The following is a 25,340-nucleotide window of genomic DNA, read 5'->3' on the forward strand; positions in this document are numbered from 1 at the left end:
CAATGTTCCATTATTTTAAGCTAAGGGTTAAGCGATTGTGATTCGTGAGATGAGACTTCAGGCCCACATTAGGATTGGCTAAGTGTCTAAACACATCCACACATTCTCTTCCATACACCTCCTCTTCAGAGTGTGTATTGCAGACATCCCCGAGCCTCCCCTATGTGATGACTTCCCCGAGTCCCTACCCCCACCCCTGTTGGACCCTCCACCCCAGATGGAGGAGGGCGAGGTGGGGGAAACTGGGCAGTGTGAGCCCCTGTCTCAGGACCCTCCATTGGAGCCAGCCCCAGAACAGTTCACAGACCCCCCAGAGCTCCAGGCAGCATCCGGGGTCAATGATTCAGAGAACAACCCAGCCTCCCTGAACCGTGAGGAGGGTGAGGGGCCAGGCCAAGTCCTAGACAGCCAGGCTAGTGTGATCATAGAGATGTCTGGAGAACAGCCACTGCTGGAGATCATCCCTTTGACAGGTATGCTTCCATATAGTCGCTCTTGACCGACATTCGTAGCTTGATACATTCTAGTTCTTTGAAAGCAATGTAATTGCCATTGACTGTTCTGTACCGTTTCCTGCTGGAACAAGGATGGTAACGATGACGATGGACTTGTTTTGCCATGCCCGGCAGGAGCCAGGTCAAATAACAGGTTTTATCTTCAATTTACATGTAGCTTTACACAACAACAAAGAGATGGAGGTGTACCAGCCTGAAAGGATGGAGAAGGAGAAGGAAAAGGAGGAGAAGGAGGCGCAGGAGGAGGCCAGCCCGCCCAAACCTGTACCTCCTGACAGCATGTTCCTCTTCAAGGCCTCCAATCCGTAAGACTCTCCTTCCTGGCCATGTCTTGGCATGCATTCTACGGCGGTACTAATCAATTCAGTTCAGTTTTATAAAAGGACTCGGAAACATGTTTCTTTGATCCCTTTTAGTATACGTAGGCTATTGTGTTTCTCTCTCTGCACACACTCTCTCATGCACTGTAGCTGTACAGCACTCTCACTCTCAGAGAAAAAGGTTTGGTTAGGGTACCATATTGTTCCCTGCAGTACAAACATATCAAAATGTATCTTCAGAGGTACACTACTGGTCAAAAGTTTTAGAACGCCTACTCATTCAAGGGTTTTTCTTCATTTGTACTACTTTCTACATTGTAGAATAATAGTGAAGACATCAACACTATGAAATAACACATGTTGAATCATGTAGTAACCGAAAAAGTGTTAAACAAATCAAAATGTATTTTATTTTTGAGATTTTTCAAATAGCCACCCTTTGCCTTGATGACAGCTTTTCACACTTGGCATTCTCTCAACCAGCTTCATGAGTTAGACACCTGGAATGCATTTAAATTTACGTGTGCCTCCTTAAAAGTTAGTTTGTGTAATTTCTTTCCTTCTTTATGCGTTTGATCCAATCAGTTGTGTTGTGACAAGATAGGGGGGTATACAGAAGATATCCCTATTTGGTAAAAGACCAAGTCCATATTATGGCCAAAACAGCTCAAATAAGCAAAGAGAAACGACAATCCATCATTTCTGAGCCTGTATGAGCGACCATAAGTGTTTGCGATACTGTCAACTCCGCTCCTCTTTATTGATCTGTAGGATCAGGAGGATCTGTCACTATGTGGTGACCATGCGCTACTTTGAGATGACCATCTTGCTGGTGATCGTGGCTAGCAGCATCGCTCTGGCTGCTGAAGACCCTGTGTGCACCAACTCTGACAGAAACAGGGTAAGTTCCATACGAATCTGGAATGTTTGTGTCAGTGACGTGAAGATGTGTATTTCCTCTCACGTAATTGTCGGATGCGTTTTTGCTTTTCCAGGTTCTCCGTTACTTTGATTACGTCTTTACTGGAGTCTTCACTTTTGAAATGATCATAAAGGTGAGATACTCAAAGATAAATTATCATAAAGGTGAGATACTCAAAGAGAAATGATCAATTTGGACCTCCTAAAACTATGCACGGAAATACACTTGTAACGTTTTTTTCAGTGTAGTAACTTATGTTGTCTTATGTGTGTGTGTGTGTGTGTGTGTGTATCTATGTTGCCCTGTGTATGTGGGTGTGTGCGTGTGTCTTCCAGATGATTGACCTGGGCCTGCTTCTGCACGACGGCTCCTACTTCCGTGACCTGTGGAACATTCTGGACTTCATCGTGGTGGTGGGAGCTCTGTTCGCCTTCGCTCTGACGTGAGTCACAATACTTCTGGTGCTGGATTAGTAATCACACTGACTCACTGGCTCACATATATTATACAGTGCACTGTAGCATATCTCCAAACTAAGTGTCTGATATGCATCTTCTGGTTGATGCCTCGTGCGGTGATAACTCTTTCCCCTCTGACAGGTGAACATGTTAAATAACTTTCAGTCTCTTGTAGGCTAACAGACTAGTAACGTAATCAAGTAGCTAGCTAGCTAGCTAACACACAAAATATTCCGTTCTGGGTTGCGAGATTAATGAAGTTGTGCTTCTCCCCTGCCTTATATATAGATATGACTGTGTGTTTGATTTCTCTGTTGTGGATATGGCTGTAACTGTGATCCTCATTGTGTATCTCTATTTGTTCTTCTATTTCTCTGTTGTTCCTGGGGAATTTATCACTGTTGGGGCTTCCAGGAATGTGATTGGGTAAAGCAAACACTTCTCACTCTCATACTTGTCATGTACAATTTGTCATACACTTCTCATAGAATTCTCATGTACTTCCCATACTTCTTGTACATGATTCGCCTTGTCTTTTGTCTGATACTTCCCACTCAGCTGCAAAACTTTAAAGTACCGAATACAAGTGAATTCATATTACTCTGAAAATGTTCTTTATAGTATTGTTTGTCATCAAAAGATAGATTGAGATCTTTTTTGTTAATGTGTGTGTGTGTGTGTGTGTGTGTGTGTGTGTGTGTGTGTACTTGCACTCGCTCGTGCATATATGCGTGTATGCGTGTGTCTTCCCTGTCCCCACAGTACACTAAAACACATGTCTACATCAACAGGAACAACAAAGGCAGAGACATCAAGACCATCAAGTCCCTCAGGGTCCTGAGAGTCCTACGACCTCTGAAGACCATCAAGAGACTCCCCAAACTCAAGGTAATGTACTGTGTATATGTTAATTTATGTTCATCTGCCAACATGGCAATGTTTAGTTGACCTTGGCTTCTACATTCAAATGAATGAAACCTTCCAGGGAATGTGGGTTTTTACTTTTGATTTGTGCTACCTTGTCATTATGTTATCATCTCTCCTTCTCCTATACAGGCAGTGTTTGACTGTGTGGTGACATCCCTGAAGAACGTCTTCAACATCCTCATCGTCTACAAGCTCTTCATGTTCATCTTCGCTGTCATCGCCGTGCAGCTCTTCAAGGGAAAGTTCTTCTATTGCACAGACAGCTCCATGGACACAGAGAAGGAGTGCCAGTGAGTCAAACATACACACTGCCTGCTGTCCCCTCTTACAATACGCACACTGGAACAAACAAAGATATACACATTGACCTTACTAATTTATCTCTTCACAATCAAATGAATAAATAAATACCATTAAGTCGTGATCATCCACATACCACCCCATTTTGTGAGGGATCGGAGGAATCCCAACCTCCTCTGGCTCCCTCCCCTAACCACCATTCTGTTTCCTACAGAGGTTATTACATAGACTACGCTCGAGACAAGAAGGAAGTGAAGAAGAGGGAGTGGAAGAGACATGAGTTCCACTATGACAATGTCTGCTGGGCTCTGCTCACCCTCTTCACTGTTTCCACTGGAGAGGGCTGGCCGCAGTGAGTCCCTAATGCCTAATGTTCCCAGCCCTACACTCTTAGAAAAAAGGGGTTCTTCGGCTGTCTCCCATAGGAGAACGCTTTTTGATTCCAGGTAGAGCCCTTTTTGGTTCCAGGTAGAACGCTTTTTGTTTCCATGTAAAACCCTCTGTGGAAAGGGCTCATCAAACGGTTCTCCTATGGGGGACACCTGAAGAACCCTTTTTGGTTCTAGATAGCAACTTTTTTTCTAAGAGTGTATGCTCTAACACTAAATGAATGCCATTTGATAGGAGATTCAGAGAGACTGTTTAGACATTAGACTGTTACTATTCTCCCTTTCTCTATCTTTCTCTCTCCTTCCCTCCAGGGTCCTGCAGCATTCTGTGGATGTGACAGAGGAGGACAGGGGTCCAAGTCGGGGCAACAGGATGGAGATGTCCATCTTCTACGTCGTCTACTTCGTGGTCTTCCCTTTCTTCTTTGTCAACATTTTTGTTGCTCTCATCATCATCACCTTCCAGGAGCAGGGGGATAAGATGATGGAGGAGTGCAGCTTGGAGAAAAATGAGGTACAGGACAGAAAAGCGCCATACAAACGCACTCCCTGTCTACTGTAGCTTAAACACACATCACTCATACACAAATTCTTACAACACAAATAAATTGCATTCGGAAAGTACTCAGACACCTTGACTTTTTCCACATTTTTATTATGTTACAGTATTATGTTACTTATTCTAAAATGGATTAAATAAAACAAAATCCTCATCTGTCTACACACAATACTCCATAATGACAAAGCGAAATCAGGTTTTAATCATTTTTTGCAAATGTATTAAAAATAAAAAAACACATACCTTATTTACCTACAGTAAGTATTCAGACTCTTTGCTACGAGATTGAGCTATTTGAGCCTAATGTTTCCATTGATCATCCTTAAGATGTTTCAACAACTTGATTGGAGTCAACCTGTGGTACATTCAGTTGTTTGGACATGATTTGGAAAGGCACACACCTGTCTATATAAGTTCCCACAGTTGACAGTGTATGTCAAAGCAAAAACCAAGGAATTGTCCATAGAGCTACGAGACAGGATTTTGTCGAAGCACAGATCTGGGGACAGGCACCAAAACATTTCTGCAGCATTGAAGGTCCCCAAGAACATAATGGCCTCCATAATTTTTAAATGACTCTTCCTAGGGCTGGCCGCCCGGCCAAACTGAGAAATCGGGGGAGAAGGGCCTTAGTCAAGGAGGTGGCCAAGAACCCAATGGTCACTCTGACAGAGCTCCAGAGTTCCTCTGTGGAGATGGGAGAAACTTCCAGAAGGACAACTATCTCTACAGCACTCCACCAATCAGGCCTTTATGGTAGAGTGGCCAGACGGAAGACACTTCTCAGTATAAGACAGATGACAGCCCACTTAGAGTTGCCAAAAGGCACCCAAAGGACTCTCAGACCATGAGAAACAAGATTCTCTGGTCTGATGAAACTAAGATTGAACTCTTTGGCCTGAATGCCAAGCGTCACATCTGGAGGAAACCTGGTACCATCCCTACGGTGAAGCATGGTGGTGGCAGCATCATGCTGTGGGGATGTTTTTCAGCGGCAGAGACTGGGAGACTAGTCAGGGTCAAGGGAAAGATGAACAGAGCAAAGTACAGAGAGATCCTTGATGAAAACCTACTCCAGAGCACTCAGAACCTTAGACTCGGTGAAGGTTCACCTTTCAACAGGACATTGACCCTAAGCACACAGCTATGTCAACGCAGGAGTGGCTTTGGGACAAGTCTCTGAATGTCCTTGAGTGGCCCAGCCAGAGCCCGAACCTGATCGGACATCTCTGGTGAGACCTGAAAATAGCTGTGCAGCGACGCTCCCCATCCAACCTGACAGAGCTTGAGAGGATCTGCAGAGAAGAATGGGAAAAACTCCCCAAATACAGGCATTCCAAGCTTTTAGCATCCTACCCAAGAAGACTCGAGGCTGTAATCACTGCCAAAGATGCTTAAAAAAGTACTGAGTAAAGGGTCTGAATACTTATGTAAATGTCATATCAGGTTTTTTCTTTTTTCTTGTAAATTTGCAAACATTTCTAAAAACCTGTCTTTGCTTTGTCATTATGGGGTATTGTGTGTGTAGATTGATGGGGGGGGGGGGGGGAAACAATGTATAACAAAATGTGGAATAAGTCAAGGGGTCTGAATACTTTCCGAATGCGCTGTACAATTACAGGAGTTCATGAAATTGATTCACCTACAATAACCATCTTGGCATCTTGATCAGATATACACTTTATATTGATCACAATACTCGTAACAGATTCATTCCTGATTTTTTTCCCTCTTCTTTTTTTTGTTATCTCTCCATCAGAGGGCATGCATTGACTTTACCATCAGTGCCAAGCCCCTGACCTGCTACATGCCTCAGAACAGACAGACGTTCCAGTACCGGCTGTGGCACTTTGTGGTGTCACCGTCATTTGAGTACACAGTGCTGGTCATGATTGCCCTCAACACTGTGGTGCTCATGATGAAGGTATGGAACCTATATCTTTTTAACAGAGCTTATAAACATGACATATGTGCAGGCCTTTGATTGAAACTAGTTTCACTCTCAAAGAATCAAATCCATAGGAGAAAGCCCAGTGTGCCCCTGTTTGTCTGATAACAGTTTAATATTACACATCTCAGACTCTTTGTATTAAATATATTACCCTCTTCTTTGCCATCGCTCTGCAGAGGTTGACATTTATTGTCACGAGTTGTACCCTGTAGGCAGAACTGAGAGGTTTCCACTAAAAACCTATACAAATAGGTTAAAATTGAATTTAAGGTTAGAGTTGGGTATTAGGGTTAGCAGTGTGGTTAAGGTTAGGGTTATGTTTAAACTCAGATTTTATGACTTGACTAGTAACTATTCTGCAGAGCTGCCTCCAGTACATGAAACATCTCAATAAATGTCAACTTGCTCACTGTTTGATACATCCCGCTATTACCCTGACTGTGTCCTGTTTATCTGCAGTACAACTCCGCTCCAGCAGCGTATGATACAGTATTGAAGCACCTGAACACAGCCTTCACCGTTCTCTTCTCCCTGGAGTGTATCCTCAAGATCATGGCCTTTGGTTTTGTGGTGAGCAAGACAGTAGGACTTTAGTCAACTGTTGGCAAAATGTAATTAACTGATCCAATGATATGGTGGCATGTACAGACATAATCCTTTCCATTCAAGAAAGAAGCCTTGCCATTTTCCAATGGTGTTCATTTGTCCCCTGACAGAACTATTTTCGAGACACTTGGAACATTTTTGATTTCATCACCGTGCTCGGCAGCATCACTGAGATCATTGTGGACTTACAGGTAATATTTCACTCTAGCTCCTTAAACTTCTTGGAACTACCCATCCCGGATCCAGGAGAATTGTCATCAACTACACTAATTAGCATAGCGCAACGGTCAAAAAATATTACTAGATAATATTCACATTCATGAAATCACAAGTGAAATATAGTGAAAGACAGCTTAGCCTTTTGTTAACCACCCTGTCATCTCAGATTTTGAAATTATGCTTTACAGCCAAAGCAAGACAAGCGTTTGTGTAAGTTTATCGATAGCCTAGCATAGCATTATGTCCAGCTAGCAGCAGGAAGCTTGGTCACGAAAATCAGAAAAGCAATCAAATTAACCGTTTACCTTTGATGATCTTCGGATGTTTTCACTGACGAGACTCCCAGTTAGACAGCAAATGTTCCTTTTGTTCCATAAAGATTATTTTTATACCCAAAATACCCCCTTTGTTTGCCACGTTATGTTGAGAAATCCACCGGAAATAGCGGTCACGACAACAGCGAAAAAAATTCAAAATTATGTCCATAATATCGACAGAAACATGGCAAACGTTTTTTATAATCATTCCTCAAGGTGTTTTTCAAATATCTATTTGATAATATATCAACCGGGACAATTGGCTTTTCAGTAGGAGTGAGAGGAAAAATGACTACCTCTGTCTTTTACGCAAGAATCACTCTGAGAGCCCTCAGCTGGCCACTAACGCAATGTAGTCGTTTACACTCATTCTTCAAAATAAAGCCCTGAAACTAAAGGCTGTAGACACCTTAGGGAAGCCACAGAAAAAGGAATCTGGTTGATATCCCTTTCAATGGGCAATAGGGATGCATAGAAATACAGGGGTTTCAAAATAAGAGTCACTTCTTGATTGGATTTTTCTCAGGATTTCGCCTGCAATATTAGTTCTGTTATACTCACATACAATATTTACTCAGTTTTAGAAACTTTAGAGTGTTTTCTATCCTAAGCTGTCAATTCCTGAGAAATAGGCGGTTTACTTTGGGAACGTTATTTTTCCAAAAATAAAAATAGTGCCCCCTAGTTTCAAGAGACTAACCTTTACTTTATAACAATTCTGATTCCCAAGGTGGTAGTACTGTAAAGCTTTTTCTCTCAGTAAAAACTAGGCTATTAAAGTTGTATACTCACTTTGTTCACTTGAGTGACTTTCAATCAAATCTATCTGCCTATGTCTTTGTCATTTCTCTAACACCTTCTCTCTCCCCGGACCCTTCTCCTTTCTGTATATTCCTTGTCGTCTCCACCTCTCTATATTTCCTATGGTCTGTCTATCTCAGTCAATAAACACGTTCAATATGAGTTTCCTGAAGCTGTTCCGGGCTGCCAGGCTGATCAAGCTGTTGAGGCAGGGCTACACCATACGGATCCTGCTCTGGACCTTCGTACAATCCTTTAAGGTCAGCCATGTTCTCCCCTACATTTACCATCTCTCATGTCCACTTAATAAATATCCAACTTTGTTCATATACATGGTGTTCAGTCTTTTCTTTGTATGTCCCTGGTCCCAGTACACTATGATGAACCACCAACCTTTTCTGAGTTAAGATCACTTTCGCAGTCAAATAGCAAGCCGAGAACTACCGCTCACAATTTTTTTTCTACTTGATTTAATAAATGTAACATTAAACTAATAAAAACAGTTCTGTGTAAATGAGGTTTGTGCAGTAGGTCTAATACATTATCACAGCATATTGGCGATATTCCTGGCCTGCCAATATTGTTCTTCTCAGACCATATTATATTTGAAAACTCAAGCTTGGATAACAAGATAGATCTGTTAGTGTAGCACTTGTGAGGCACAGCTGAGCATCAATTGAAATAATTTGCTAATAATTGACATTTTTATTTTACTGGACTGGTACCTGCATCTGATGGTCATGGTGCTTTCAAGACAACTGGGAACTCGGAAAAAACAAGGTCAAATCATGACGTCAGTGAACTTCCGGTCAGAAAGTCTGCGCTCTAAAAAGATGCCACAGTTTCCGAGTTGGAGGACCATTCAAAGCGATTTTCCCCAGTCTGATCTTTTTCACCCAGTTCACAGTTGTCTTGAACGTATTGGAATCGGAAGTCGGAGATTTCCAAGTCCCCAGTTTATTTGAACATGGCATTAGTCTCAGCGGGAGGGAGAGAGCAGCAGAGGGTCTGCCTCTCACCATCTCTGCTCTCTTCTTCCTGTCCTCCGGTGAGACTGACCAGAGAGAGGGCCAGTCTTCCACCTGATGGTGAAACTCCAGTTCAAATCCAATTTTATTGGTCACATACACATGTCTAGCAGATGTTATTGTGGGTGTAGGAAAATGCTTGTGTTTCTAGCTCCGACAGTGCAGTATTATCTAACAAGTAATATCTAACAATTTCACAACATATACCAATACACACAAATCTAAGTAAAGGAATGGAATTAAGAATATATAAATATATGAACGAGCAATGTCAGAGTGGCGTAGACTAAGATACAGTAGAATAGTATATAATACAGTATATATATATGAGATGAGTAATGTAAGATATGTAAACAATATTAAAATGACTAGTGAACGATTATTGGAATCTGTGTGGGAAGCTGGACAGGTAGGATGACTGACAGTGAAGGTGAACAGGTGGTCACGGAATGGATGAGACTGAGGCAAGAATTCCTTTAACCATAAAGTGGTATATTTACTGGGTAGTCTGTCTGTGCTGCATAACAAAGGAAACAGAATAACATGTATGAAATTCATAATCACAAAGGTCAAATCCTAACAATCCTTCTCATTATTAACGTATTTGTGTAATTCAGCAATTCAGTTCAATAAGAAGTCAATAGGAATCATCATTGAGTCATTTAGGCTCATAACTATTCATCATAATCAGGAGAATAATAATACAAATAATTAAATCAGTGATTGGTTATTCAATCTATAATCTCCATCAGTTTGATATCAGAATTGATCAGTTCAGCAAACAATAATGACGTTTCATATTTCACATTTCAAGTTTGACTTCTGTGAGGGGAAAATGATGTATTCACCTTATTTGTTGGCTATGTAACAATTACTTACTTAACGAACAGTGAGATATTTCTGTCCTGCTAATGCTGTGTTTTATGGTCTCCACTCTAGCACCCTGCAGCCAGTCTGGGTGGTGAGGACATGGGGTTCTACTAGAGATAGCTTAAAGCTGACAATTGATTTGTGTTGGTGATAAAAACCTAAAAGCTAGCATTCTATAGACAAGATGTGGTGTGTGTGACTCGAGATGGAGAGAGCCTGGAAGAGTTAAGCACAATGCCTCATAGTCTCATCTTCATGCATCTGGGAAACTAAGTAAAAGACCATCCTGTGTAGATAACCAAGGTGTCTTATGGGAAGGTTAGAAGTGACTGACTAAGCAATCTTGGTATCAGCTATATAAAAACTGTGCACCGTGTGTAAAGGCTAGACTCTCAACCTAACAGTCAGTCAAGACTATTGCAATAATTAATCGATATTAAATAAAGATGATTGTTTGAAGAAATTACCAAGACCAAGTCTCTCTCTGTACTGAATTTCATTACATATTAACCAGATATCGATGTCATAATTGGCCTGTGATGATCTGTAGGGCTGTGATTATTGTCTATTTACATTACGCAATAGGTTTGAAGCGTGCGCTCCAAGCCGCGTTCCGCGGTAAAAACTATAAATAATAACTGATGGCCCGCTCTCCCGATCGCAACAGATAGTTCAGATGAAAGGTCGAGAGTCGGTGGACTTACGTGGATTCACAGAATGTCTGAATTAGACAGAGTTAAGGAAGAGAAAGCAGCGAGGTCGGGCGATGGCGATTTCCTCCTTTTAATGAGTTGAGATCTGTCGTACATTCCACCTGACCTAATTAAAGTCCCCTGGCTCAGCTGAGCAAGTGGCCATGAATTAAAGGATTATTCCACCAACTCCATGGGCCTTTTCTACAACTAGTGTTCCATTTATTAAAGTGGCCAGTGATTTATTTCAAGTCTATTTATATAGGTAGCAGCCTCTAATGTCCATGTCCATGACCATACCTTCTGGATGATAGCAGGGTGAACAGGTATTGGCTCGGGTGGTTGTTGTCCTTGATGAACTTTTTGGCCTTCCTGTGACATCGGGTGGCGTAGGTGTACTGGAGGGAAGGTAGTTTGCCCCCGGTGATGTGTTGGGCAGACCGCACCACCCTCTGGAGAACCCTGCGGTTGCGGGTGGTGCAGTTGCTGTACCAGGCGGTGATACAGCCCGACAGGATGCTCTCAATTGTGCATCTGTAAAAGTTTGTGAGGGTTTTAGTTGCCACATTTCTTCAGCCTCCTGAGGTTGAAGAGGCGCTGTTGCACCTTCTTAACCACACTGTCTGTGCGGGTGGACCATTTCAGTTTGTTAGTGATCTGTATGCAGAGGAACTGGAAGCTTTGCATCTTCTCTTTTGCGGTCCCTTCAATGTGGGTATGGGGGTGCTCCCTCTGCTGTTTCCAGAAGTCCACAATCATCTCTTTTGTTTTGTTGACATTGAGTGAGATGTTATTTTCCTGGCATCACACTCCCAGAGCCCTCACCTCCTCCCTGTAGGCTGTCTCGTCGTTGTTGGTAATTAAGACTACTACTGTTGTGTCGTTTGCAAACTTGATGATTGAGTTGGAGGCGTGCTTGACCACGCAGTCATGGGTGAACAGGGAGTACAGGAGGGGGCTGAGCACGCACCCTTGTGGGGCCCCTGTGTTGACGATCAGAGAAGTGGAGGTGTTGTTTCCTACCATCACCACCTGGGGGGGTCTAGGACCCAGTTGCACAGGGCGGGGTTCAGACCCAGGGACTCGAGCTTAATGATGAGCTTGGAAGGTACTATGGCTTTGAATGCTGAGCTATAGTCAATGAACAGCATTCTTACATTGGTATTCCTCTTGTCCAGATGGGATACGCCAGTGTGCAGTGATGGCGATTTCATCGTCTGTGGATCTATTAGGGCGGTAAGCAAATTGAACTGAGTCTAGGGTGACAGGTTAGCTAGAGGTGATATGATCCTAGGCTAGTCTCTTAAAGCATTTCATGACGACAGAAGTGAGTTCCTATGACAGATGTTGTTCCTATGACCAGAGAAAGTGAAATACTCCTCGATTTTAAAATAGACACGATGAGCTGCTGCTAATAATAAAAGTGCAACGTTAGCGATACACTTGGCTACTCATTCATTGCAGCTGCAGCCCGAGTGGAAGTAGAGAGAAGCCGGTTTTATGTTTTGTAATAGTGTTGAATAAAAAAGTGTTGACAGTGCTGGATAAAACGTATACATGAACTCACTCATAAAAACAGCAGCTCTTTGCTGTATTTGACAGTCTCTCTCCGGTCATGGTTTTAAAAGTTATGAAACCTCACATAGGCTAGTATCAAACTTTGCTGTGTGCAGGGTCGTGGAAGCTGTAGGTAGGCATGGTGATTTGAGCTATCCGATTGGCCAGCACAGTAGGTGCACTTGATTTAGCCACATATCTCCCGCAGTTTGTATTTTCAGACAAATGGAATGGTTAAAAAGGGAATACTTTGCCTACCCAATGCACAGGGCTTCTAAATCAAGTGCATCTGCCGTCAACAGCGCAACACAAAAAAAAGGGAGCGCTAAGCCTTAATCATTGGCTTTTCTACAGAAGTGTTTGTTGATCGACTAGGAATGCCTTGAAGATCGACCAGTCTGGTTGGTGACCACTGACCTGCAGTAGGCTGCCAGAGTGTATGCTATTGCGAAAACCAAATAATAATGTATCTCTTTGTATCTCTTCTTCTCTCTAGGCCCTTCCTTATGTGTGTCTGCTCATCGCAATGCTGTTCTTCATCTATGCCATCATTGGGATGCAGGTAAAGCATCCAAACGCTTATATGCTTTACAATGGTAACTTCAGCCTCAAAGGCATGGATCATCAACTAGATTCAGCAGTGGATGATCAGGGAGCTGGAAGATACACCAATAGTTACCAAGAAGCCAAAACAGATATAATATTTGACTAAAACATAATTGCTTCCAGGGGCGAAACTTTCACTGGTGACATATCCCCCACACGTTCTGAAATTGTATTTTTGTCCCCCCCAAGTTTTATAATTGGAATGTGATTCAAAACGAGGCAACGGTGTGCTTTAGGACAATAGAGACGCCTCTGAGCAGTACCCCTCACTTCTAAAAACAAAGTTGCGCCCCTGATCGTTTCCAACCATGTTTACATTTGTATAGCATCCCTTATATCTCTCTATTATACGTGGGAATACTTTGGAACAGATTTTCAAAATTAAAATCAGTTGGAGCTGAATTGTTAGTGTTTTTACAGTCTTTTATGTCCCCCCCCCCCAATAAAAAAATGCATGTATTTATTTTTTGCTCAGAAAACATGGGGGGCCGCCAGTTGGGGAACCATGCTCAAAGGGAAGTAGTATCATGTTTTTTTTCTCACCTGATCCACACAAGGTGTTTGGAAACATCAAACTGAACGACGAAAACCACATAAACCAGCACAATAACTTCAAGACCTTCTCCGGTGCGCTGATGCTTCTCTTCAGGTGGGCGCATTGAGAAGGACTCGGAAGCTGAACTGAGATATTCTAAACTATAAGTAGATGATTATGCTGACTGATGACGAATTAATATATATCAATAGACGAACTGGTTAATCAAATAATTGCTTGCTTAATTCATTGACTCATTGATTAACTCATTGATTGACAGGAGTGCGACCGGTGAGTCATGGCAGGAGATCATGCTATCGTGTCTGGGTGGGCAGGAGTGTGAGCCAGACTCCTCCATGGCACCCATGACCATGTCCCCTGACCATGAGGGAGGCTGTGGTACTGACTTCGCCTACTGCTACTTTGTCTCCTTCATCTTCTTCAGCTCCTTCCTGGTGAGGACGCTCCAGAAATACACTTTTTCTCCCTACCTCCACCGTTTGTCAGTTCTCTCTCTCTCTCTCTCTCTCTCTCTCTCTCTTCTCTCTCTCTCTCTCTCTCTCTCTCTCTCTCTCTCTCTCTCTTTCTTTCTTTCTTTCTTTCTTTCTTTCTTTCTTTCTTTCTTTCTTTCTTTCTTTCTTCTCTCTCTCTCTCTCTCTCTCTCTCTCTCTCTCTCTCTCTCTCTCTCTCTCTCTCTCTCTCTCTCTCTCTCTCTCTCTCTCTCTCTTTCTCTTTCTGTCCATCTTACTGATACACAAAGTACATTTTGATTGTGCTACACAAATACACTTTCTCTCCACTCTGTCACCACTCTCTGTCCATCTTTTTCATTCTCATACTTAAAAGCAGTTATTTTTATTGTATGCATGCATGCACATGTGCACATCAGTATAGCACATACTGATGTATTTGTACATACACACATGCCGCCCTTCACACGTCCTCTCCTCTTGTATGACTGTGTAGATGCTGAATCTGTTTGTGGCTGTGATCATGGATAACTTTGAGTACCTGACCAGAGACTCTTCCATCCTGGGGCCTCATCACCTGGATGAGTTTGTCCGTGTCTGGGGAGAGTACGACCGTGCAGCATGGTGAGAGATAAGAAACCCACCATGTCTCAACTTTGCCCAGCAGAGGGCAGTGTATTGATTCACTACAGACTAAATAGGCCTAAACTGCATTTATTCCTGTGCAAGATTTGCCAACTTGTTCTGTTTCAAATTTACACAAACTCGTAATGAATGTCTCTACCAATCCCTTTTTTCCTTAACTCACTCTCTCTCCTTCCTCATCTTCTCTGTTTCTTCCGTAGTGGGCGTATACACTACACTGCCATGTATGAGATGTTGACCCATATGTCTCCACCCCTTGGTCTGGGGAAGAAATGCCCCAGAGGTATGGCCTACAAGGTATGGGAGAAACACTTATTTTCTTCTTTTTAATTTGTTGTTTTACTGTTGTTTACTCTCCCTCTCCCTCCCTCTCTCTCTCCACAGAGGCTGGTGTTGATGAACATGCCAGTGGATGAGGACATGTCAGTCCACTTCACGTCCACCTTGATGTCTCTCATCCGCACCGCTCTGGAGATCAAGATCGCACGAGGTCAGGGAATGAGTTGAGTTTGAAACCACCATGCATCACTGCATCTGAATGCGTTTATCCAGTTTAGACTTGGTCTTCCATCTTAAGCCTGGAGATCCACACATCCTAGGGATGCAGGCTTTTGGTCCAGCCCATTACTGGTAACACACCTGATTCAACTTAGAAATGGCTTGATGATTGGTTGAGTAGTTGAATCAGGAAATTTAGCAAAATCAACCATTTCCACTGCCTGTGTATAATGGATGAATAAATATCTATTTTATTGTGCTCCAGGTGGGGAGGACCGAGTAGCTCTGGACACTGAGCTACAGAAGGAGATCAGTGTGATATGGCCGTACCTCCCCCAGAAGACCCTGGATGTACTGGTGCCCATCAACAAAGGTCAGACCCACGTTAGAGAGATTTGGAGAGGTAGAGCTGGGAGGCAGTCAGTCACTCAATGACTAGCAATCTAACTATGATTGTGTCTTACAGATTCCGACATGACAGTAGGTAAGATATATGCCTCCATGATGATCATGGACTACTTCAAACAGAACAAAGCCAAGAAGCTGAGAGCACAGCTGGAAGCACAGGTCAGATGTACACACTATATTAACATCATATATACTGTATAAAACTCACTTCTCTTTTGTATAAGATTATCATGACATCTGATCTGTTGACACAACCCAGTGCCTGCAGTGATACATTGCTTGGTGTGGTCTCCTCTACAGAAGGCCAGCCTGATGCCGTTCAAGAGGCTGGATGCCTCGACTCTCTCTGAAGACATTCTGTACAATGCCCATCCCCTGCCCTGCATGCCCCTCAGTGCCGGCTCCGCCCTGTGAGTCAATCCACGCTGTGTGCGTGCGTGCGTGCGTGCGTGCGTGCGTGCGTGCGTTGTGCCTTTAGTAAGTATTTGACAGTATTTCCTGTGGGGCTTGCCTCCATCTGTAGGACCAGAGGAGGCCTGGTGGCATTGAGTCCTCTCTCCCAGGACCTGTTCGCCATGCAGCCCATGACCTCTGACCAGGACACCAACAGTCAACACTCCAGGGTAAGGAGAAGTACCAAGGACTACGTACTGTAGAAACTTATCACAGGAGTACTGTATATCACACTAAACTAGCACAGACACCAACACATAGTACACCAACAAAGGAGCCTTTATATAATTTAGTAAGTGTACAATGATAGCTCTATAAGGCCCTTTGCTAGGAGCCAAAAGGAAAAAGGAAAATCACAATGATATAGTAGCTATGGGCAGAATATGAAATACTGCACAATGAAAACCTAACCTCCTGTGGTAAAGCTCATTATCAACCCAAACATAGACAACAATGAATCAATGACACATCTAGTAGAAAGGGTTAGGGCCAGTTGTTTTCGTTGGTTTCTGTGTTTTTTCCCCCTATTATCTTGCAGGGAATGCTATTTGTTGATCAGGGATTCTACACCTCACTTTGCTCAAGCCGATCCTCTCCAATGGACTTGGCAGTTGTAGCAAAAAGTTGGTCAATTAGGCTATGTTTATACAGGCAGCACAATTCTGATCTTTTTTTTACCAACAACATCAGATCTTTTTCAGAGCTGATCTGATTGGTCAAAAGACCAATTAGTGAAAAAATATCATAATTGGGCTGCCTGTGTAAATGCAGCCTAATTGAGCCATCTTTAGCTACAACTTCCGAGTCCATTGGAGAGGATCGACTTGAGTGAGGTATAGAGTCACTGCTCTACAAATAGTGGGCTGCTTAAACGCAGCCCCAGGGGCAATTTAAGGGGAGAGTCAATGACTACATTTACACGCACACCAATACCCCATTATTATTCGGGATACTCAAGCATTCTGTTTTTGAGTTGACTCATATAAACATCCTATCCAATAACTGTAAAAAGCCTATATCCTGGTTATGAGAAACCCGGAGAAGATGCCTGGGATATTCTGATCTAAAACGGGATACTGTGTAAACATCTTATCCTGTTTACTGTGCAGGCTCAGTTTCGCATATTACGCGTATTGTGTGAAGATGTTTTCATCTGATTGTCAAACAAACACATCACTTCAAAAAGTAGTCAACCTGTGCAGTTCGAGCCACCATAATAATTCAATAATAATTTAGCTTATAATTAATTTACTACTTGCTACTTTCACTGCTATGTTCACCTGTAATTTAGACAAGTTTCTGCTATACAGTTGAAGTCAGAAGTTTAAATACATCTTAGCAAAAAACATTTAGACTCAGTTTTTCGCAATTCCTGACATTGAATCCTAGTAAAAATTCCCTGTCTTAGGTCAGTTAGGATCACCACTTTATTTGAAGAATGTGAAATGTCAGAATAATAGGAGAGAGAATTATTTATTTGAGCTTTTATTTCTTTCATCACATTCCCAGTGGGTCAGAAGTTTACATACACTCAATTCATATTTGGTAGCATTGCCTTTAAACTGTTTAACTTGGGTGAAACGTTTCAGGTAGCCTTCCACATGCTTCCCACAATAAGTTGGGTGAATTGTGGCCCATTCCTCCTGACAGAGCTGTTGTAACTGAGTCAGGTTTGTAGGCCTCCTTGCTCGCACACGCTTTTTCAGTTCTGCCCACAAATTTTTTATTGGATTGAAGTCAGGGCTTTGTGATGGCCACTCCAATACCTTGACTTTGTTGTCCTTTAGCCATTTTGCCACAACTTTGGAAGTATGCTTGTGGTCATTGTGTCACGAATACCACCGAAGGTGGCTCCCCTTCCTGTCCGGGTGGCACTCGGCGGTCGTCGTCGCCAGTCTACTAGCTGCCACCGATGCCTTTTTCCTTTTCGTTTGTTTTTGTCTAATTGTTTTCACCTGTTCCTTGTTGGAGTTTTGGGATGGGTGTTATTTAAGTTAGTTTAGCCCGCTGGTGTTTGTGCGGGCTTGTGGTTATTTTACGTGAGTGGTGTTTGTGTACTTTTGGGTTTTCCCTGTCCGGTATTTTGGTAACAGTGGTTTTGGGTTTGTTGCGCCTGTGTTTTGGGCTTCACCCATGTTTGTACCTGTTACTGTGCTTGAGGACATTGAAGCGTTTTTCCCCGTCTACCTTCTGCTCTCTGCGTCTGACTCCACACCCATGACTCTCCCGTCTACCTTCTGCTCTCTGCGTCTGACTCCACACCCATGACTCTCCCGTCTACCTTCTGCTCTCTGCGTCTGACTCCACACCCATCACTCACCCGTCTACCTTCTGCTCTCTGCGTCTGACTCCACACCCATCACTCACCCGTCTACCTTCTGCTCTCTGCGTCTGACTCCACACCCATCACTATCCCGTCTACCTTCTGCTCTCTGCGTCTGACTCCACACCCATCACTCTCCCGTCTACCTTCTGCTCTCTGCGTCTGACTCCACACCCATCACTATCCCGTCTACCTTCTGCTCTCTGCGTCTGACTCCACACCCATCACTATCCCGTCTACCTTCTGCTCTCTGCGTCTGACTCCACACCCATCACTATCCCGTCTACCTTCTGCTCTCTGCGTCTGACTCCACACCCATCACTATCCCATCTACCTTCTGCTCTCTGCGTCTGACTCCACACCCATCACTCTCCCGTCTACCTTCTGCTCTCTGCGTCTGACTCCACACCCATCACTATCCCGTCTACCTTCTGCTCTCTGCGTCTGACTCCACACCCATCACTATCCCGTCTACCTTCTGCGCTCTGCGTCTGACTCCACACCCATCACTATCCCGTCTACCTTCTGCTCTCTGCGTCTGACTCCACACCCATCACTCTCCCGTCTACCTTCTGCTCTCTGCGTCTGACTCCACATCCATCACTATCCCGTCTGCCTTCTGCTCTCTGCGTCTGACTCCACACCCATCACTCTCCCGTCTACCTTCTGCTCTCTGCGTCTGACTCCACACCCATCACTCTCCCGGCGTTACACATTGTCCATTTGGAAGACTCATTTGCGACCAAGCTTTAACTTCCTGACTGATGTCTTGAGATGTTGCTTCAATATATCCACATCATTTTCCTACCTCGTGATGCCATCTATTTTGTGACGTGCACCAGTCCCTCCTGCAGCAAAGCTCCCCCACAACATGATGGTGCCAGCCCCCGTGCTTCATGATTGGGATGGTGTTCTTCGGTTTGCAAGCCTTCCCCTTTTTGTCGATATAGGACTCGTTTTTACTGTGGATATAGATACTTTTGTACCTGTTTCCTCCAGCATCTTCACAAGGTCCTTTGCTGCTGTTCTGGGATTGATTTGCACTTTTCGCACCAAAGTGCGTTCATCTCTAGGAGACAGAACGCGTCTCCTTCCTGAGTGGTATGACGGCTGCATGGTCCCATGGTGTGGTACCTTCAGGCATTTGGAAATGTCTCTGAAGGATGAACCAGACTTGCGGAGGTCTACAATTTTTTTCTGCGGTCTTGGCTGATTTCTTTAGATTTTTTCATGATGTCAAGCAAAGAGGCACTGAGTTTGAAGATAGGCCTTGAAATACATCCACAGGTACACCTCTGATTGACTCAAATGATGTCAATTAGCCTATCAGAGGCTTCTAAAGCCATGACAGAATTTTCTGGAATTTTCCGAGCTGTTTAAAGGCACAGCCAACTTAATATATGTAAACTTCTGACCCACTGGAATTGTGATACAGTTACAATTATAAGTGAAATAATCTGTCTGTAAACAATTGTTGGAAAAATTACTTGTGGCATGCACAAAGTAGATGTCCTAACCGACTTGCTAAAACTATAGTTTGTTAACAAGAAATTTGTGGAGTGGTTGAAAAACGAGTTTTAATGACTCCAATCTAAGTGTATACAGTGCCTTGCGAAAGTATTCGGCCCCCTTGAACTTTGCGACCTTTTGCCACATTTCAGGCTTCAAACATAAAGATATAAAACTGTATCTTTTTGTGAAGAATCAACAACAAGTGGGACACAATCATGAAGTGGAACGACATTTATTGGATATTTCAAACTTTTTTAACTTGTGTCAATTAAAAAGATTTCCTAGGATTTTCTACCTGCAGCAAACCTAGTGGATAATGCTGGAAATAACGGTTAAAGAAAAACATTTAGAAAAAAACAACTATCCCTAGTAATGGTTGAATGAAGATACTAGTAGTGCATTGCAGAGCACGGCATTGATGTTTCAAGATGTTTCTGTCCTTGCCAAGTTGTAGTCCGGTTAGTGGAGGTTTGAAAAGAGACGTTGTCATTCTCAGTGCTTACTGTACTGTTTCTATGCTGTTTGGTTGAACTGGTCTGCAGTGTACTTTTTGCCCTATAGGAATCTGTTAGTGTTTGCCTTCTTCTATGTATATTTTCACTGGGGAGTAACATGACTGGCTTTAAAGCAGGTGAACTTGTCTGGCTCAGTATGTTTGGTGCATCCAGATCTGAACTTGCATGAGTGTATGTGTAACAACAGTCCGATAGTTGTTCTGTCCTCTCTCTTCTCATTTATTGTCGTAGCGATGTGCTTATGTCGCCGTCTCCTTACGCCCTCTTACTCTTTCTCCTACTCATGTTTTGCCCAATCCTTCTGGGGTCAGTCTCCTTGTTGTCATTGGTTGTTAATCTGTGGCTCTTTGGCTGGAATGGCTTCTGATTGGTTGGTGATGATGGAATGGCTTAAGTTCTCTCCCAATTGCAGAAAGGCACTCGCAAATTATTACGATGTAACATTGGCCGAAACCCTCCTTGGCTGGAACCCCAAAAGGCAGTTAGTACCGGTATTAAATTGACCAGCCTGATCTGTACTGTACTCTATCTCTCCCCTCGCCCTTCTCTCTGTCTCTGGTCTCATATAGGTGAGTCTTGGGGAGTTCAGTGGGTTGATTCCTGACTCACTGCAGCTCCCGTTTGGCAAGGGGCTGTGTGTACGGGCCTCCTCTATGCCCCGTCTGGCTGTAGAGCCACAGGTACTGCCCTCTGACCACACTGACTCCTCCAGGGGCCAGAAGGGCCCCGGGCAGCAAGGGGGCCCCAGAGTGTGACATGCATGTTTGTTTGACAGAGGACGAGGACCAGACTACACTGGTTGTTCCGTTTGGAGAGAAAAATGGGTTTATGTATCTTCTGTTTGCTGCTGGGTTTCTGGAGAGGGATAATCAACATGGATGTTTGAAAGGAATGCTAGCGTTTCAGAATGGTGTTTGATTGATCCTGGGTTACTGGTATGTTTTGTCTCTGTCTTCCGCTAAACAATGAGTTGAAGAGTAAAATGAAGAGGTTCAAGCATCCTAGTTGACCTGTTCATTTCCTGGAATATTGAGCATGGAGATGGATAAAAACAGAGAATGCTGCATGGATCGACAGATGGATGGATTTCTTTGAAAAGAACAAAAACCTATTTTATGGTACATGCAGGTATTTAGTTGTGTCTCCCTCTATGTGCGTGCAGACGGAGATGGCCAGTGGCTCCATTAAGCGGTCCTCGTCCACTGTGGCTGACCAGAGGGTGAATGGCCTGTGGCAGGAGGAGAAGAAGAGTCCTGATAGACTGTACAGACCACGCCACAAGAGCTACAAGGCTGCCGGTCAGTCTCCACTCTCCAATTTCCACTCACGTGACCTCTCCTCTCATCTCTCCCACTGGCATGATGAGGGATGTTACTGTGTGGTTATTGTTTGCATGTGTTTATATGTCAAGTTCTCTTCCCCGTATTTCCCTTTCTTTTCTTTTGTCTTTATCCTATTTTCAAGTGCCGCTTTTCCTTTTCTTTTATCCTAAGTGCGTCAATGATCTACCTGTCAACATACTTTTTAATGATCTACAGTGTTACAAAAAAAATATATATATATTCTTATCTTGCTTTCCCTCTCTGTGCTCCTTTCCATGGTCTTCCTCCTCCAGTCTCCCGGTCAGAAAGAAAGAGGCAGTTGGACACCGAGAAGGAGCGCGGGAGGTCCAAAGAGCGCCGCCACCTCCTCTCCCCAGACACATCCCGCTGTAACTCTGAGGAGAGGAGTCTACAGCCCTCATGCTCCCCTAGCCGAGAGCACACACACCCCCTGGACAAACAGGTAGGACACACACACACACACACACACACACTGGATGCCTTACCAAGGGCAAACATTAAAGGGCCATACACCACTGGTGTAAACTCTGGTTGACACGAAGTAGACCCCAAACACATACCCACATTGGATACACAATAGACACTTTTAAAAAAGGCAATCAGATGTCTGTATTAAATGTGTTTTGACTCCTGTGTCCAGGGTAACAGCTCCGACAGCCCCATCCCCACCTCTGAATCTAGTACCCCTAGTCGCCGCCCCCTGTCCCAGACCCCAACTCGCTCCCATCCCCACATCTCCTACTCCCCTCTGGTGTGTCGCACTCACCCTCCCTCCGGGGACGATGATGACGACAGGGGCAGCCCAGAGACCCAGAGGTGGGGGGAGGCCTCCAGAGAGGCAGGTGGAGAGGGACAGACCGGGCCAAGGGGTCGTCGCCACCACCACCAGCAGGGCTCCCCTCTGCGTCGCTACCCGTCGGAGCCCTATCTCACCCTGCAGGAGGACGAGCACAGTCCGGACCCCTCCAGGTTCATGGAGACACTGACCTTCGAGGCGGCGGTGGCCACTAGCCTAGGACGCGCTAACACGGTCAGCTCCAGCTCCAGCTCTAGCTTCAGCTCGGCCCGACGGGGCTCCAGGAGCGGCTGGCAGATCCCCAATGGACACTTCCGGAAACGCCTGGCTCAGACCGTCTCTGTTGCAGGCTGTGAGCCACTCAGCGACACAGAGGAGGACGGCCACTGCTAGGAGGAGGAGGAAGTGGTGGTGGATGAGAGGTGAGGAAGGTGCTAGTGTATAAGATGTACTACAATATAAAAGAAAGAGGGACATTTGTCGCTCTCTTGCATTAATACTGCATACCTGTGTGATTGCAGTATGTTTGATCAAATGTGAGGGGAGGAAAAAAATTAAGAACATCCATTTTTCCACTTCCTGCAAGTAGGATCCCTTTTAAAGTCACACAGAAAATGTACAATAAATATCTACCCGCAAATATTTGACTGTGGTTTATTTATATTCTGACTTAACAAAAGAAAGTGACTAATAATAAACCTCAATTAGCCTTGGATGTACAGAAAAGAGATGAAATAAATTGAAAGGATAGAATTACGTTGTCTGTCAATAGGTATTGTCATTTCTGAAGGTGTTTCTCTGACATTGATTTTGTGTTTCTCTTAACAGTGTATGTGGGGTGTGTGAATATGTGCAAATATATAAGGAGAAACAATATCTTTGAAAACCATGGCTTTTGTAAATACCTGTGATTTTTGTCATAAAATTGTATTGCCACCAATACCACTTGATTGTCTGAGTAGGTTACATGGCCATAGAGAAGGTTATCTGTTGACTTATCATTAAGTTAATAAAATGTCATGTCTGTTAACAAAAAATAGACACAAACAATAATTGATCAAAGCAATGTGTTTTGAAATGTAGTAGAGAGGTTTTAACCTTCTGCGCCCTCCACCATTAGATTTCCTATCCATTTACTGTCTACAAAGGGAACACACCTCTTTAGTAATTATCTATTCATACGTAAACTATGTCATTCCTGTTGTAACATGTCAAAGGAATAAAACAATGATCAGTAGGACAGTTATCCACTGTATACAAACAGAAAGTGAATGGCACACTCTTCTGTTGGGAATCTGTATGATTTATTTACATGTTTTTACCGACTTGCAGGACAATTTAAAGCAACCAACAATGTCATGAAATGCGATCAACTGTTTTTCAGAAAGGAATGCCTAAATATCCAGTGTGATTTGAAAAGACAGTGCTTTGCTATGAACTGGACTCTAGAGAACCAAATGACTCGAATTACGCCCAGAACATGGCTTCAATTCATCAATGAACCTTTATTAAGTCACTAGGAAAACCAGCAGACCATTTGCCTGTCTTGGACCAACTTTCGTCTTGTCAACGTACTGTACCTGTTTTTCTTCAGTTGCTACAATATTCTACCATTTGACGGATTCATTCCTTGTCATCTTCCAGAATCAATAACTGGCACAGAAGCAATCATGAACTTGAGTGTTCTGTTGTTCATCAATGTAGCCGTCCACATTCTCCTCTTTGTACATTAGCTTGCAACATCATCGGTATGTGTCAAAGAACTCACTGCAACTGTATATCTTCTTCATTCTTTATGTCAATACTGTATGAACCATTACAGACGACAGATGTAAAAGGATGTTTTTCACACCTGTTTTCACCCGTTATTTAGAATGGTTTACTAATAATGTACAGTACATTTCTATCATATTTTCTGTAGGATTGTAAGAGTCAATATCCCTTTCTGCTCACAACACGCTTAAAGGATGGAATAGGGTATCTCTGGAATGTTAATTTAAGGTATTTGTATTTGTTTTATTTGCCTGAAAAAGGGTAATGATTCTGTGAAACTCAGTTAACCAAAAAACATGGAGAATTGTCCTGGAATGCAAAATAGTTGTTTGGTTTATATGTGTATAATAGCTGTATATATTAATAAAAGTGTCCTCAATTGCAATAGAAGTGTCCTCAATTGCACATACAATATGTGGCTGCTTGTCTCCATATCTGAGGTAGACTAGACCAATGGTCAGAGGCTTGACATCATCTGCCATATTGTGGATTCAGAGATACCTATCTAACATAACACATATGGGTTTTCTTTAATGGGAGCCTCTCTAACATAAACCAGTGTGGTATACATCAAGGCAGCTTTCTTGGTCCTTTATTGTTTTCTATTTTTACTAATGACCTACCTTTTAGCCTTGAGTAAAGCCTGTGTGTCTATGTACGCTGATGACTCAACATTATACATGTCAGCTACCACAGCAAGTGATATCATTGCAACCCTTAAAAAAGAGCTGCAGTCAGTTTTAGAATATGAGGCTAATAATAAGCTGGTCCATAATATATAAAAAACTATAAGCATTGTAATTTGGACAAATCACTCGCTAAACCCTGAACCTCATCTAAATCTTGTAATGAATAATGTGGCAATTGAGCAAGTTGAGGAGACTAAACTGCTTAGTGTAACATAGATTGAAACTGAAGTGGTCAAACATATTGATGCATTGGTTGCTAAGATGGGGAGAGGTACTGTATGTCCTCGATGAAGTGCTGCTCTGCTATCTTGACTTTAACATTAATCTGAAGACTGTTATTTAT

At 43.3% G+C, this 25,340-nt stretch overlaps 1 protein-coding gene across 1 annotated transcript in view; it reads left to right on the forward strand.

Annotated features, from left to right (window-relative positions):
• The window catches only part of LOC115102971 (voltage-dependent R-type calcium channel subunit alpha-1E-like), a 90,991-nt gene extending 66,271 nt beyond the window's left edge, over nucleotides 1-24,720 (forward strand). Inside the window, 28 exon segments of the mRNA XM_065005687.1 lie at nucleotides 130-473; nucleotides 673-820; nucleotides 1,607-1,736; nucleotides 1,831-1,890; nucleotides 2,093-2,199; nucleotides 2,630-2,641; nucleotides 3,007-3,103; nucleotides 3,272-3,432; nucleotides 3,657-3,794; nucleotides 4,144-4,345; nucleotides 6,150-6,314; nucleotides 6,801-6,911; nucleotides 7,058-7,138; nucleotides 8,425-8,544; nucleotides 12,928-12,993; nucleotides 13,595-13,686; nucleotides 13,853-14,027; nucleotides 14,539-14,666; nucleotides 14,888-14,984; nucleotides 15,072-15,189; nucleotides 15,451-15,558; nucleotides 15,652-15,752; nucleotides 15,894-16,003; nucleotides 16,117-16,216; nucleotides 20,966-21,076; nucleotides 21,559-21,694; nucleotides 22,012-22,181; nucleotides 22,380-24,720. Of these exon segments, the coding sequence (XP_064861759.1) occupies nucleotides 130-473; nucleotides 673-820; nucleotides 1,607-1,736; nucleotides 1,831-1,890; nucleotides 2,093-2,199; nucleotides 2,630-2,641; nucleotides 3,007-3,103; nucleotides 3,272-3,432; nucleotides 3,657-3,794; nucleotides 4,144-4,345; nucleotides 6,150-6,314; nucleotides 6,801-6,911; nucleotides 7,058-7,138; nucleotides 8,425-8,544; nucleotides 12,928-12,993; nucleotides 13,595-13,686; nucleotides 13,853-14,027; nucleotides 14,539-14,666; nucleotides 14,888-14,984; nucleotides 15,072-15,189; nucleotides 15,451-15,558; nucleotides 15,652-15,752; nucleotides 15,894-16,003; nucleotides 16,117-16,216; nucleotides 20,966-21,076; nucleotides 21,559-21,694; nucleotides 22,012-22,181; nucleotides 22,380-22,928 (3,937 nt within the window). The 3' untranslated portion in view covers nucleotides 22,929-24,720.
• Nucleotides 24,721-25,340: the final 620 nt, after the last annotated feature.

Source organism: Oncorhynchus nerka, linkage group LG20 (assembly GCF_034236695.1).
Source record: "Oncorhynchus nerka isolate Pitt River linkage group LG20, Oner_Uvic_2.0, whole genome shotgun sequence".
Lineage (NCBI taxonomy): Eukaryota > Metazoa > Chordata > Actinopteri > Salmoniformes > Salmonidae > Oncorhynchus > Oncorhynchus nerka.